Raw genomic sequence first — 16,289 nt, forward strand, 5'->3', positions numbered from 1 at the left:
TTTCTTCCTTTATGTACTATCGTTTTCTACGCTATCGATTCAAGCAGTAGATTAAGAGAAATACGCCTCAAATTTGTAACTACTTCTGGTAAAATTCGAACACATCGTAGTTTGAATCTAAATCAGCACTACAAGCATCTTTGTTTTGTCTCTTAGCTGGAGAATAAAACGCAGAAATGCCTTTTTATACAGCTACAAAGGTACATCGTCGGATGTACAGTAATTTGGTTTGAAAAAAAGTTTACAATCAAAAATAAACATACACTGAAGAAACTATGACATAACAAGAAAAATCATAATTCGATAAAGGGTATTTAAGCGTATTTCAATGATAAAAAGTTAAGGTTAGAGAATGAAACCTTACTTTTTTCGGTCCGGAGCCTTGTGCAGAGCCTTAGGGGGGGTCAAGTCCTCCATTTCGAAGTCCAAAAAATCAGTTTCCTCCATCTACTCTGGAGCAAACCCTGAAATAACAACCACCAAATTTATACAGTTCGAATACTGCTGCCGCCCAGAAAACTAACATCAAAATTAGGTTAATCATTGAATTTCTTTTTTCCCGTCAGATTGAAAATACCTTGTTGCAGAGTGTGACAATATTGGCGCCAAGCTCAACAAATATAATTTAACAGAAACCCTTTGACAATTGTTTAGCAGAAGTTTACTGCAAAGAAGATGGAGGAGATGAATTAATCATGGTAATGAAAACAAAAGGAAAGATAATCAGATGAATTGGCACTGTAAAATCCTTCATTATTCAAAAAGCGCGCGAAGCATTTAATTGAAACGCGGTGAAAATGTCGAGCATCAACAAATGCCACCTGGTTTTGATCGAAATTTTCAATAAATTGGGGAGTGGTTAAATTTGAAGGGTGAACCCGTATTTTCATTGTTTAAGCGTCATATACTCGCAGGTTTAAAACGACGTGTAATTAATTTTTAAAACTGTCCATTTGACTTTATCTAATTTTTATTTTATATATATATACATATATTTCATGTATGTATTCTTTTCTTTTTTTTTATTTAATAAATTTTAATAAGTTTTTTTTTTCGAAGGTGGCAAAACCTATCAAACTCAGGTGTCAAACCAACAGTGAGGACAACCATCTCTGGCTGCTATCCACGAATGTCGATTTGACTCATCACCGTTATCAAGGAAAACCACGCCACCTGTAATAACCCGTTGGTGGTCCGTAAGGGAGCATGCTTTCACTCCTCCCAGATGCCTCTGGGTCTTGGGCCGTTAACCTGTTTCCTTACATCCGAGGAAGACGAGCTCTTAGCCAAGCAGAAGCAGTTTTACGGCATTAATAAATTTTAATAAGTTAAAAAGTAAATTAAAATTGTATTTCAAAATAATATAAATTTATTTTGATTTGTAATAAGTATTAAAGAAAGTAAATTTCTCAAAATGCCTATATTTATAAATGTAAATTTGAAGAAAAAATTACATCTTTAAAGATTGAATCTTTCTCAACACTTATAAATCTCTAGTTAAGATAGATTTATAATAATTTTAAAAAACATACTAATAAAATGTTTTAACGGTAAGGAATTTTTTATTTTCATTTAAATTATAAATTTATCTTTTACTGTAAATTAAAATTATTAATGAAATAAGATAAGATAATTATATTTATGTCTAACTATTGACCACAAAGTAGGTCAAAGGGACTATTGAGTACAATGATGTCCATACAATGTGGGAGAACCAAACTGTCTCTTATAAAAAAATATAATGCATGAATATAAAAGGTACAATGCAGGAACATAAAAGATACAATGTATGGAATGCCATGGCAAAGAAGAACCAGGAGCTAATGGGTTTGAGGATCAGACCCATCTCTCCTAACATCTGAGGTTGATGAAGAACACTGAAGAAAACTCCACAAAGTCTGCTGGCCCGATGAAGGGTCGGTGGAAAGTGCGGACTGCCTACTAAATCGTTGCCTGGCGGTGTCCGTGCATTGTTGATGTTTGGAGGACCTAGTTTGTCTTCCAGGAACATATCTGAGACAGATTTGTTGTTGAAATCTCATGTAGCAGAGTGAGTTCCCACGGATCCTCACTGATCTAGAGTCTGGATCTGAACTAGTATGAAACGCTTTCTTGGTGCCCCTATCTGAAGGTAGTACCCTAAAAAATGTTGTGATCCTCTGTATGGGGTCTAGTCTGATGGGAGGCAGAAGAATATGGGCTTGAAACTTGAAAGCCTCCTGCATGTATAGGGCCAAACATCTCTGATCAGGATACCTGAAAAAAGTCGGCAAGGGTCTGAGAATTTTTGAACAAGCAATGGAACCTTCCTCTAATCTCGTAGTAGATAGGGCATCCAAAATTGAAGTGCACCTCAGTCTCCACTTCTTGTAAATGGCATACCTGGCAGATTTTGTCTGGTCTATCAATTTGGTGGTCCATCTCTACCCGAAGTCTATGAGAACCGATTTTGAACTGGCATAGAGGAATGCGAAGAGCATGCATCCAGTGGCAAAATGTATATTGGGGTCGAACAATTATCCTGTCTCTCAACTCCAAGAATGCTCAATGTAGAAGGCCATCTTTGGGCGCAACCCTCCCGGGGGATTAACCCAAGTGGCCTGGACGAAACATCTGTAGATGTCCTCCCTAATGATCTTGTTCAACTCTTGTCTAGTAGGTAAAAGGTGACTAGGAGAATCTAAGGAATATCAAAAAGGAGGGAGATGATCCAACTGAATGCCCACTGATTCTAAGAGATCTGAAACTCTTGTAAACGGACCCGAGGGAGTGGAACAGGCAATAGTCTCTGAAGAGCAATATGCCAAGTAAGGATATCGATCCCTACTCTTTATCGAGTCTACAAAACCTCGAACATGATGCAAGAATGAGACCAATCTGAAGACCATCTCAAGCCGAAAGGGCTGAGCTCCAAACTCTGCAAGGATGATGTGTTGAGGTATTGTTTGTTTGCATCTAATGATGCGACAAAGAAGAAGAATTTGGACTCTCTCAGCTGAAGCCCAATCTCACTAAACTAAAGACAATCCCCAAATCTCTCATCCATATAGAACAGTGGGACAAATCAAGGTGTCCATGAGTCTCATATTAGATGAGATGTCTTGGAAGTGATGTCGAAATCACTCGCTCAAGAAGAGCTAAGGATTCATATCCTTTGTTGATCTGAGGCTGAAGTGATGGTCGCAAACTAAAGCGGGTGTTGAAGAATCTAAGGAAATGTGGGTTAGTAAGATTCTTCTTGCCATGATAACTATTTGTGAGTTGTTTTTAATTTTTCTTATTAGCAAAATCTTTAATATTAGAGTGTGTCTTCTTAGTTCATCAAACAACTACCAAAACAAAGAGACAAAAACACAAGATGTTGGCTTTCTGCCAGGGCCAAAACCTCTCACCCTTTGAGAGGAAAACCCACAGAAAATTCCTCATAGAGATTCCAATTGATGAATACCAAGACCATGACCCTTGACCTATTATGCCACTCCAAGACCAAGACATCAATCGTCTTACTGTTGAGATCATCATCATCACTATTGCTTCATCGAGGTCATTATTGTTGCACCATTGCTACACCTTTACTAAGATCTTCACCTTGTAACTATGTTTCCATCAGGATCATGACCATATCTATATCGAGATCATGACTGCATCTAGAAGTATGCTGAGACAGAGTGTGTCACTGTGGCTACACCCTACACCAAGATCTTCATCATCATAGATATGCTGAGACTGTCTAACTGCACTAGGATCTTCATCATAATGGATATGATGAGACTGTCTAGTATGTCGAGACAGTGATTGTGTTCTTTAAGATCCTTCTCTTCATAAGTATGCCAAGATTGTAAGGCTGCTTAAGAGATTATTGTTTTGATAGGTCGAGACTGTGATAACCATGGTTGTGAGGGTGTCGAGACTTCATCCCTATGGTGCCCATTCGAAAACCACATAGATGTTTTTCATCTAAATTATGTACTTCACTGTACCCATCCAAATTATACAAGGAATTCGAGTTTTGTACCTCACTGTACCCACTATAATTACCATCGAAGATTTCAGAGACATCTGAGATCCTGAACTGTGCTTATACGAAAATCTCAGCAGGGTATTTATAGTAGTTTCGTCTCCATAAATGAGCTGACGTGTCATGTTGAATGGGTGTGTCTCCATAGGTGAGCCGACATGATTGTATTTAATTCATTTTGCTGGCCGACATCAAGAGGATTGTGCTTGTCTTTTTGGAGGGATTTTCTAGACACTAGGTTGACTCATATATATTTTTATATATGCTCAAGAAGAGCTCTTCATACATGACATTGACTCTTTGACTCATTGATAAATCTTAAGGTTCTCAATGGTAGCCACAAACAAATAAACCTCTTGCTCATGAAACACATGTAGCAAGGCATACAAAAATAATTTTGTTTCTTTTATTTCATCATTTACAAATATCATGTCATTATGAAGACCAAACCTAGTTACACTTTCTTCAACACTCCCTCTTAACTAGGGAGGTATTCATAATGGTACTTGGTCATTCTCAATTTGAAGAATTTCTCATAAGAAGAATCGGATTGGTAACCCATTTGTATAGCATCATAGTAACCAACATTGTTTCCACAGTAAGGCCTCGACTGACAACTCTATCTCTCATCAGATCAGAGCACAATGTTGGCGAGACCAATGACTACAGACACCTTCATCATTGTCTCTCAAGGTATATACCCACCCGGGTGTTCACTAAGTATGACCTTCTTGGCCTATTCTTATCTTAGGTTCCCAGCCCTTAAAGAATATCATTTCAATTCATTTGAATTTAGTTGGAGTGATATGTTATGGTGTAAAAGTTTTGAAGCCACATAAGGATGTTGTGAATTTATGCAATCAGGATATTGCATGCACACTCACACACACACACACACATATGAACACAAAAAAGTGTTGGTTGATTGCAAGGTCAGGTTGCAGTCAAAGTGTTGGAATTGTGTGTGAGACCAAACCACCATGATAGATCAACAATACCCGCAAGGGAGCCCAATGGCATGACTACAAATCTCATGTCTATGAGATCAAGCTTCTAGGTGAAGTAAAGTTGGGAAATTGAAATTTTCGATTTGAAATGTTTGAGTATACCTCATGGGAAACTAAATGTTGTGACACAAGTGAAATGATGGAGCTATGAGAAAAGGAAATATTGGCGTGATGGCATTGCAGCCCATAGCACTTTATTTATCTTATGGGAGCCAGTCATAACTAGTACCTTGATGATAAGACTCCACGAGTAGTGCAGTGGAGCATGCCAGATGGGTACTTGACCATAAGACTCCATGCATATGTTATTAGAGCATGCCAAGAGGGTGCTTGATCATATGAATCTAATGAATACCCCTTCTAGGAAAAATTTGGGACATGATTATTTGTAATGGGGGTTACCTCGACCTACATAAGTGAGTAGCTAATGCAGGCCCATGCAGGATGACCTTGGGACATGTAGATTTCCTAGAATGGGGGTTTCCTAGGCCTGAATAGGTGATTTACTGGTGGGAGAATAAATATGCCCATGCTCACTAGGATGTGAGCTTGAGGGAGCTTATTTGAGCTGTACGAAAAGATAGTGTGGAAAGGTATATCCGTAGGTGCAGACATAGTGTACTCTAGACTTTGGTAGTGCTTAGTAGGTAGAGACACTGTGCTTTGGATTCCGATGAGATGGATTTAAAGACAGATCTAGCTGGAGACTGAGCAGAGAATTGGACTCATTAGTGCTTAACAGGTGGAGGCACGCTCTAGATTCATGTAGTGATTAACGGGTGGAGATGTGCTTTGTATTCCTGTAGTGCTTAGCAGTGGATTGCGTGGAGCTTGTCCAGTAAGAACGAAGCTAAAGATAGTCTAGAACATGGAGTGTATACACCACTCAATGAGGAAGCAAAGAGTAACCATAGAGATAAGTATTAATTACTAGTTTGAAGAATTTCTTTGTTTAAGTTGTGATTTAAAATTTTGTGGTTGACCTCATAAGGAATTTGCTGATGAAAGTATGGTTTTTTATTTTATTTTTATGAATCTCACAAGACTCATATTCTTATGATGTAGGAAGAACCACTGAACCATCCAACTGGAATATATGAGGTTTACTGCAAGGCAAACAACATCAACTCAACAATATCAGCGTGCACAACATAAACACATTAGAGTGGAAGACTTCAAGAACTAGGCCATTATGGTGACATAGGAACCTTGTGATATGCGTTAATGGCCATGGCATATGCCATGATACATGTGATGTGTTACTAAAGCAAGGCAGGGGTATGCCTTGACTAGGAAGATTTTTCTTGTTCATGGAAGCCTTACCAAGGGATGGATCATTCGAGGGATTGAGGAAGTAGAGGAGATACCCAAACTTGGAAGGTGAGTGACTGAATGGAAGAGGAAACATATCACTCGAGTGACTTATGAAGCAAATGAGGAAATGCCATAATTTGGAAGGTCTGTGGTTTTCAAAGAATCATGTCCACTCACTGGGATCATAAATGCATTGGGTGTGTCCCAGGAAGTAATGAGCCAAATTGTTCTCTGAAGGACCATTGAGCATAGTGGACAACATGCTGGACATTGGAGGTAGATAACACTTTGAAATCAAGTAATCGAGTAGGTCAAGGAGCAATGGAAGCACATTGGCCTAGATGAAGCCACTTGTGAAATCGCTGATCATATGAGTGTATCTTACCCAATTTTGTTTACAATGTCAGTAATTGTAAAACAAAGGTGTGTATATAAAGCTCACTATCAAATCTTATGTTTGAGTATAAAACACTTTTGAATTTTGTATTTGGGCATAAAACACTACTCAATTTTATGTTTGGGTATAGAACACTCAGGACAATGTTCCTCTAAGGGGGTGGGGTCTATGATAGCCCTTTTTTCTACCCCTCTTGTAAAAGTCACTATGAATCATAATTCATGTAAATATTGTGGAAATGTAAACAAAATGAATGGGCTAAGAGGAGGAGTTTCTTAGGAAGTGATTAAACTCAAGTTGTTTCATTTAATGTGCTACCCGTTCCTTTAGTGGGTTTAATGGCCTACGCAATAGGTAGGTAGGTTGAGTATGGGTTCCTAAGTGAAGGACAAGCCCCATACCACCTTTTCCTTTGAGGGGTATGTTGTTGTGGCCAACCTGCAAGAGGGAAGATGAGGATCAGTGGAAGAAAAGGCAAACAAGAAAGAGAATGGGGGGATCGCCTAGACGGTATGTTGAGTATGTGGAGTGGTATGCTCTAATATGAAGAATAAAATGCGAGAGAGTTGTGTGGAGGCATATAGACAACAATTGTATGTGGGTATGTAGATTATGTTGTGGATATGCATATGGTAATTGCAAGAGGACTCATGAAAGAAGAGCAGAAGAGAGCATCGTTGGCGCAAGAGCAAGAGTATGTGGAGGAGGATGGGGTGAAGAGAAGACCAAGGAAGAGCAGGTGGAGACACAACGTAGTATGGATGCCCATGGGTTTAGTGGGTGGAACCACTCTGTGCTCTGGATCCTTGTATAACAGAGTGGAAACTCTGTGAGTTTGGATACCTGCAGAGTTTAGCAGGTGGAAACACAATGTACTTTGGATCCCTATTGACTAGGTGGAGACACTGTGAGCTATGGTTTTCTATAGCATTTAGCAAAAGGAGACACCGTGTGTTCTAGATTCCTATAAGTAGGTGGAAATGAGCTTTGGATTCCTATGTGATATGGTTGATTGACATTGGTGTGGATTCCCTTGACTGAACTCCTCAAACTCTAAATCGGGTGTAGGGTTGGTTAGTTGCAAAAAATATTGCAATGTAGTTGGCCTATGGTTGGTTGGAGAGTTGAAGTCCTCCCCTCAGTTGTCAGTCATTAAGTTAATCAAATTAGTGTATTCACCAATATATACATATGTTGCACTATGTGTAATGAACGAAGTTGTTATGTGTTATAACAATGATTGTATCATCATTTTTTATGGAGGAATGTGTTTTTCTTGGTTGTCTAAAATGAGATGGTTATGTGGATGTTCTCATGGTTTTGAGGGACTTGTAGATCCTCGCGATTGCTCATATGTTCCTAAGTTATAAATCTAGTTACACGGTCTTGTATGAATTCTTGATGTGCTTAGTGATTGATGATATGTTCCTAAGTTACAAAGCTAGTTAAATGGTCTTCTATGGATTCTTGATGTGCTTAGTTAAATTATTACTATCCGTGATTTCCATTGTCTAGCATTGTCATGGATATTTTATTGTTTAAGGTTGTTGATTGTATTTATGTTGCAATGTATGTTTCATATATGGATCTAATAGTGTTGTGTGGGACCCGTGATGTGGTTTAATATGATGTTGTTGCATTTGAGTTCCAAAAGTAGCGTTAGCCAAGGATTCTCGTTTTGTGCCTGTTAGTAGGCATGTTGTTGGATCCATTTATTGTATCATGGCTATGTTTAATGTTTGGAATGATTGTGTCTAAGTGACGGTTTCATTCCTATCGTGATAAGGTTGTTGAGCATTGCTTTATATCGAGAAAGGCTTCACAAAGCCATCAAGCTACTTAAGACTTCTAAGCCTCACAATGACAAAGTAATAGGCTTGCATTTTGGATGAATAAGCATTGTTAAACTTGTAATAGAGTAAAAAATTATGAATGGTAGAGGAATTTATTTAACCCACGAGATTTGGCAAATTTGTCCAATGAGGATGGAGATGAAGATATGTCTGTTCCACGAAGATGAAGATATATATGTCCCAGGGAATGGAGATATATATATGTGTGTGTGTGTGTCCCAGCAAATGAAGACGAAGATATGTCTATTCCATGAAGAAAGATTATATATGTCTCAGGGAATGAAGGCGAAGATATGTTTGTTTTGGGGAAGGAAAATGTCGAGAAACATAAGGACGTATAACGTGAAAATTTTGATTTACACAAAGGACAGGGACCTGCTAGGACACAAAAACTATGGTGAGGTTACCACATGGTTAGACCATGAGTAATGTGGCATAGCCACATAGGCACTTGGGTTACCACATGGTAGTACTTGCTGATGTGGCAAGGGTTAAGGGGCCAAATTTCAAATGGGCATAACTTTCAATCTAGAGGTCGAATTGAGGTAAAATTTATATTTTCATAAAGATCTTGATGATTTGGATGCAATCATGTTATCCAAAGTGAGTTCCATGTTGGAGATATGTCGTCATTGATGGCGAAGGCAAAGGCAATGGAAAATATTGGAAAAGGCAATTACATTAGTAAATATGTTGTCATTGGTGGCAAAGGAAAACATTGTTGGAAGAGTCAAAAGCCATGGAAAAGATTGTTGGCAAAGGAAAGCATGGAAATCATTGGTGGAAAAGATAAAAGTAACAAAGGCAGCAAAGGAAAGCATGGCAATTGTAAAACGCTGTAAATTGTGTTGTCGTTATTGGCAAAGGAAAAAGAAAAGCATGGCAAAGGATCAATCATAAGAAGATCATCATGGATGAGAATGGTGCAAATACTTTGGAGCTTGTTTTGGAGTAGAAGATCATCCCAGAAGTAGGTGGAACCCACACATGTGGAAAGAGCTCGAAAAAAGCATTATGTTGGTATGTAGAAGTTTGAAAATGGAAACCTAGTGTGAAAGTCAGAGCCAGTCAAAGTTGGTGACCCTAAGTCAAATTATTATAGAGTTAGCAGAGGTTGGACGAGCTTTGTCGCACAACCCAAGTTGGTAGAAATGCCAAACTCAACGGATATGGTGGCGGAGCCTCTACGTGAAGCTTCGAGCTAACTTAGAGAGACAATGCAATAGCAAGAAGCAATGTCATTGGTCACAAGTTGAGCCAACCTAGTGGTAATACCTTGGTGGATATACCCTGACGGTATGTTAACGGTGCACAAGTATTAGTGACTAGGCAGATGTGGCAAATAGTGCCCAGATCTTAGCAATAGAGGTAGCCTGATCGGCGTACCCCCGAATACTATATAGGCCGCAAATGGCTAAGTGTCAGGCCACATGGTGGATTCTAGATGACACTAGAGACAACCATTTAGATGGACTTTGTGGTCATGGGAGGCGTTTTACCGCACAGTTGATCATATAGATCAACGATGAAGATCCACCTCGGGGGCACCCCTTCTAAAACCACAATCTGCTTAGGAGTGGTGTCATGGAAAGGGATTGATCCCAGTGGTTTTTCGAAAAATAAAATTATAAAGGAAAATGGTTGCAAAACAAGGCCTCATAGGACTTTTCTCTCTCCTCTCTTACAAAAGACAAGTGACAACATACGCTTGGCCCAGACAACAGAGAATGGTGACTTCAGTAAAAGCTAATGGGAGTGTGACACATGGTAGGTAGATTTGGTGGTTTTGGGCACCTTAATGGCCCATATTTGGGTGACATGTGTCACAGGTAATGTCATTATGACATCATCCTGTTGGACATAGCCTGGAAGGTTCACTATGTTGCATAGAGCAAGTTTGTTAGGCATCAAGCGCTAGGATACTTCGACACTGATAACACGACAACAATCATCCAATAAGAAGAGTGTCGGTAGGACCCCACAAGACATCTGATCCCATAGGATTTATCTCGACGTGATTGATAACAGTTCTTAGCAAAGGTGCCAGGTAGCAACCAATTATAAAGGGCACCGAGCGGTCCCCACGAGACACATCGACCTAACGGATATACCTCGACAGGTTTACAAAGGTGCACATAAACGAAAGTGTCAGGATGTTGGGGGCTGCGGGCTAAGTGCTTATACCAGGTTCTATGGAACATGTAAGAAACAAGGCACAAAGATATAAAGAGCTGCAGAGTTTGTGGCAGCGACTAAGTGCCAGCTCCTTGGTCGCCTCGCGTAGAGACGGGACCATTGAGGGCTTGATAGGGCTAAGCACCCACTGGCATAACCGATGGTCCCAAAGACCCGGTCTTATGGTGAAAAATAGGTGAAGGAGCCAGAGAAAAGGGGATTCAAGGAAAAAAGGAAGAACAATGTTTTTGGCAGAAGTTAAGCCAAATTAAACATTAGTTAAAATTGGCGAAGCTCTGTTAAATCCTGTTAAAAAGGCCAGAATGCAAAAATATGTAGAAAAACTCAGTTTAAGTTGCAGAAAAAAGGTGGTTAAGGTCAGTTTAACTTGGAGATTAAGCCGAGAACAACAAACACAATTAGAGGACTGAAATTAACAAGACAAAGGCAAAAATATTAGCTCATGCAACAGATTTAAAGAACAAGTTAACTAAAGACCAATCCAAAAAATAATAATGCATAATTCTTTATAAGTAGAATTCAAGTAACAAAATTAAGGGGTTTTTGAGAGGAGTGTGTGGATGAGAGTTGTTGGTGCAACATGATGCATAATAGTCTCGGTATACATCAAAGATTAATAAAAGACCAATCTGGGTATCTGAAAGGTGTCTTTCAGAAATTCTTGCTGATGTATAAAGCTTGGTGATTGGTGTATGATGTGTTCAGTAATGACATATTACCAAAAATGGTGGTGTTTGCATCAGTAATCAGAGATTGATGAAGGTGTTTTCATTAGTAATGTGAAATTGGTGAAGGTGTTTGTATGGTGGCTTTGGTGAGAAGTTGCAGTGAGGAGAATTTGTTTGATTATGAGGTAAGAGGTCTTTTGGTTCTAGTATGAAAATGGATGAAAGATGGATCAACAAGACCAACAAGTGGTAGCTTGTAGATCAAGGTAGCAACTCCTTCTAGTGGGTACTAGTAATTATTTGGGGGCAAGAGTCCCTTTCAAAAAAGACTGATAAACGAGTAGGGGTAAGAGTTCCTTCCAGTGAGTACTGGTAAACAAGCAAGGGTAGTAGTGCATTTCAGTGGTAGTTGATAAACAAGTAGGCATTGAATTTCCTTTCAGTAGCAACTGATAAACCTACAAGTGGTATCTTGTGGCGCCATGATGTAATCAAGTTGAATATTGTAATAAAGAGAGGATTGGTGTCTTGTATATGTTGTTAATGTGCTTGATTTTTATGATGTTATGTTCTACATGATTGAGTTTTGTTGTTGATCCATGAATACTTGTTAAAGTGATTAAAAAGTGAAATTTGTGAAGAATTGTATAATTTGGCCACACTATTGATTCACCCCCTTCTCAGTAGTGTCCTAGTTTTGATTGTTTCTAACAATTAGTATCAAAGGTAGTGTCCTTTAGGATCAATTTAACAAATGGCGGAAGATTAAGGATCATGGAGAACCAGGACAAGATTACCTCATTTGGAGTTCTATCTTTTAATGGCTCAAATTATACAACTTGGAAGGTAAGGATGAGAATCTTCTTGCAAGCTCTTGATCTTGATGTATGGCTATATGTGGAGAATGGAGTAATAAATAATAAGTTTGATAAATTATGCAAGGATGAAATCATGAGAGGGTTGTCTAAGGCAGACATTGAGAAAGTAATATGTTATAAGACTGCCAAGGAGATATGGGATAAATTGAAGTCCATCTATGAAGTAGACATGCAAGCTACATGTGATGTCAAGAGGCTTTCCCTGGAGGATGAATCAGTCAAAGATTCAAAGAGCATTGAAGATCATGAATCAGATGATGATTCTTTTGTATCAAGAGGCCAAATCAATGATCAACACCCAGAGGAGATGCAGATTGCAAGTAAGTTGTTGTTTTGTTGTTATTGTAGAACAATAAGTCATTTATTTTCAAACTGCTCAGCTACAAGTACTAGTGAAAGTGAGAGTTTCTCATCAAATTTTAGTGGAGAAAGGACCACCTTGATAGTAATACAAGACCTTGAAAATGGTCAAGAAGACAATGGGTCCACCTTTGGTGAAGAGGAAGAAAGAACATCTCACATATCAGTAAAAGAATCCCTAGAGTAATCAAGGGAACAAAGTTTTGAGAGTGAAATAAACACTAGTGGTGAATCTAGTGGCTCCTAAATTGAGTTGGAATATCTTGAAGAAAATATCTATTTGAAGAAGCAACTCATATCATCTCTTGAGAAGATCAAGCAAATAAAAGCCAACAATATGGAGCTAGAGAAGGAGAATAGACCATTAAAAGAGAAGTTGATGAATCTTCAGTTGCATGCAGAGAATTATGAAGCATTGAAGGAGATTCAAACCAACCATTTCCCCCTTAAGCTAATACAATAGATAGAGGTGAAAGTTACTCAGCAGCAACGCAACACCAAGGAGACCAAAATACTTTCAGAAATAAAATAAAAGGTATGCAACCCCTTATATGTTTTTATTGCAACAACACGTGGCAATTTTCTCCCAAGTGTCTAGAGAGGAAAAAGAAGGCTCCCATAGTGAGCCAGTGACCCTCTACCAACCAGAATTGTGCAGTCCTTCCCACCATGAGCCCAATTTGTTGCTTTATCTTGTCTTGAAGTTGCTTTTATTTTTAAGCTGAAATTTTCTTGCCACGAGTGTACTCTATGTCCCAAAGGCACAACAATTGTTGAGAAACTCTCTAACAGTTAAAGAGAGCTGCATTAATGGAAACCCCCCGAGAGAAGTATTAGGGAAGTAATTGAGAAGATATTAGTTGATCTACCAGTTTATGTAGATTCTTAGTTGTTCATTGAGAAGGGTACAAAGTTAACATGACGACAAATTAAAGATACTTTTTGTAGAGGACTTCAAGGAGGAGGACCGACATGTTTACCTTAGCATCCAACAGTCAGGCTTACACAAGGTTGCATGCAGTTACCCCTCCTTCCCATGTGTGGACATTATTAGTTGGATTTCCTACACACAGATGAACAGACAATGACATTTAGCAATGCTAGTAGGATAGAGCTTGCCACCTTCAGGGTGGATAACTTTCTGCGGATATATCATTTATCCTAATCGCTGAAGCGCATGGACTCATTTTTGTATGCCATCCACAGCTTTGTGAACACTAGAGATATCATCAAGCACTGGGTGAAAGAGCCGTCGAAGTTTAGACAGACACCCAATAATGTGTACAATACAATGTCTCCCAGGAAGGCTTATCAATTCTCGATCATCTTTGCTTGCTGAATATATGGTCAAGAGTACATAGAAACCTTTCCTGAAGGTTGGGTAGTCATGTTGGACCAGTTGGTGAATGATGGGAAGCCATTCAACTGGTCAGATTTGCTGACTCATAAGTTGAAGATCCATGTGACTAACGCTCGGAATCCACCCAATAATGAGCAAGCAATATTCCAAATTTTTGCATACTTACTTAATGTAATATGTGCCCAACAACAGTTCCCTGGCATGAACTGGACATAGCCACCAAAGGAGACTGTCGCCAATGTTTATTGCAAGTTTCTTTCAGACTGCAACTATTGAGGAGTGATGGCAAGGCTAATTGAACATTTTATTATCATGTTGTACAAGCTTATCTTTGAGCATGATCCACCTTGCATGTCCCAAGAAGCAATGAAGGCAATAGTAAGCATCGAGGATTGGTATGCCTCACTAGATAGCACCTTCATCAGAGTATATGGCAGAGAGAAGCCTCTAAATGTTATACCAAAGTATGCCATTGACAAGACGATCATGCAAGAGTTCTCCTATCACCTCTCCACGGGGTTGTGAGCGGGAATAGGAAGAAGAAAGTGCCATAACCCACTCTTCCTTTGCGGATCAGATTATACATGATTAAGATCTTGAAGGATGTAGACGTTGAGGCTAAGGAGATAGCCAAATTTGAGTTAAGCACCAAATAATTTAATCCATATGATCCCCACGGTATTTTCAAGTACCATTGTGCGAAGGTGTATTATCCATGGATCCATGGGAAATTTCACTGGCATGATGAGGACCCTTGGAGGTATTGTTACAATGCCTCTAAACTCCACAAGCTAGTCAATATAACAACAACTTGGAGGGATACTATGAAGACAACAACAAAAAAAGAAGCAACAACAACAACAACAACAATAAGAAGCAATCTAGAGGAGGACAAGGGAAAGAGGAAGATGGCTGAGAACCTAGAGGCATAACAAAGATGCAATATTAAGGCATATCCTCTCCTGGAGAAAGCAGCTTTGGCAATGAAAGAAAATAGGGAGCAGCGGATAAAGAGAGCAGAGTGAAGGAAGAGAGAAAAGCAAAGGCTGAAGTATAATTGAAGTTGTAGGAGACATAGAAGAAGTTGAATGAAGAATAAGGGTTGAGGAGGAGAGAGCGAGAAGAGACGCAGAAACATGAAGAGGAACAAAGGCAAGGTGTGATGATAGAAAAACCAATGCCCATATAGGTTGATGAGTCAGAATAACCAACAGCTAAAGAAGAGGGTTAAAAGATGTAGGATCAGGAGATTACTCAGCAAATTGAGCAACTAATCGAAGTGACATACATGGAGTTGGAGCAAGCGCCACAAAATGAAGATACTGACCTCATGCTGAGAGCACTAGAGTTCATCTCCCAGTCTCTGCCACCTCCAGTGTTAGAACCAATCTCGAGCGAGCAAGGATAAGTTATTCTCCTTGATGATGATCTAATCATGGATGTGTAGAACCTAGGATTTGACAAGTTGCAGAAGAGGATTGTACGTGTGTGGAGGAAGCACGTTCGGGATGATCACGCATCACCTGCATTCAATAAGGAAAGGGTGATAGTGCCATACATCAAGAAGCATCCAACTGCCCTTTCTGATGCCAACTTGGCCTATGCAAGAGAAACAAGCTCAAATGTTAAGTTCCTGTTGGCTAAGAATGAACAACTGGAAAAGAACTTGCAAGCTACCAGGTAAGAGGTAAAACAATTTCGAGAGCAGAGTGCGGTTTCGGCAATGGGGGAGATGAGGAAAGCGATACTTGTTGAAGTATCAACACTTGAGGATACCATGCAGAAGCTCTATGATGGATTAGTCACAGTGCATAAAGAAGTTGTCCATGTGCATGGCCTACAACAACATACCAAAGAGTTTATTAAAACTCTCAAGAACATACATGCTACCATCACCCATGTACAGGAGTGGACAATGCGGTACAAAGGGGCCCCACTTGACTTAGTAAAGAAGATGAAGCCACAGGCAGAGCTGGAGAAAGTAAAGGTCCGGTTTTTTAGCTAGAACTACAAGAAGCTCACCCCATTCATCAGAAGCATACATGCCTCATATGCACAATTATACAACAGTTTGGATGTCATGGTGAGAACACACATGATCCCATCAATCGGTTCCCTCACCGAGGCTAAACCCGAGAACCAATTCTGGCTAGAGATCAATGAGTACATGGAGCAGCTAAGACGAGAGGCCACCAGGGAAGACATGGAGTTGAAAGCACATAACATGAAACAATACAT

General features: G+C 39.4%; 1 protein-coding gene across 6 annotated transcripts in view; it reads right to left on the reverse strand.

Annotated features, from left to right (window-relative positions):
* LOC149189738 (uncharacterized) overlaps positions 1-939 on the reverse strand; it is a 295,417-nt gene extending 294,478 nt beyond the window's left edge. For 3 of the 6 annotated variants that reach the window (XR_016255924.1, XR_016255923.1, XM_089411924.1), the window contains exons 1-2: positions 578-883; positions 365-464 (exon numbers count right to left, since the gene is read on the reverse strand). Coding sequence is in view for 4 of the 6 variants with exons in the window: in XM_089411924.1 (XP_089268050.1) it covers positions 365-447 (83 nt within the window). In the remaining 2 variants the exon portion in view is untranslated. Of the gene's footprint in view, positions 1-364; positions 465-577 lie in introns of all 6 variants that reach the window. The other 3 variants (XM_089411922.1, XM_089411921.1, XM_089411923.1) reach the window with 3 other exon arrangements.
* Between the last annotated feature and the right edge of the window lie 15,350 nt (positions 940-16,289).

Source organism: Pinus tabuliformis, chromosome 3_1 (assembly GCF_031772625.1).
Source record: "Pinus tabuliformis cultivar Carrire ecotype Pingquan chromosome 3_1, CPIR1, whole genome shotgun sequence".
NCBI lineage: Eukaryota > Viridiplantae > Streptophyta > Pinopsida > Pinales > Pinaceae > Pinus > Pinus tabuliformis.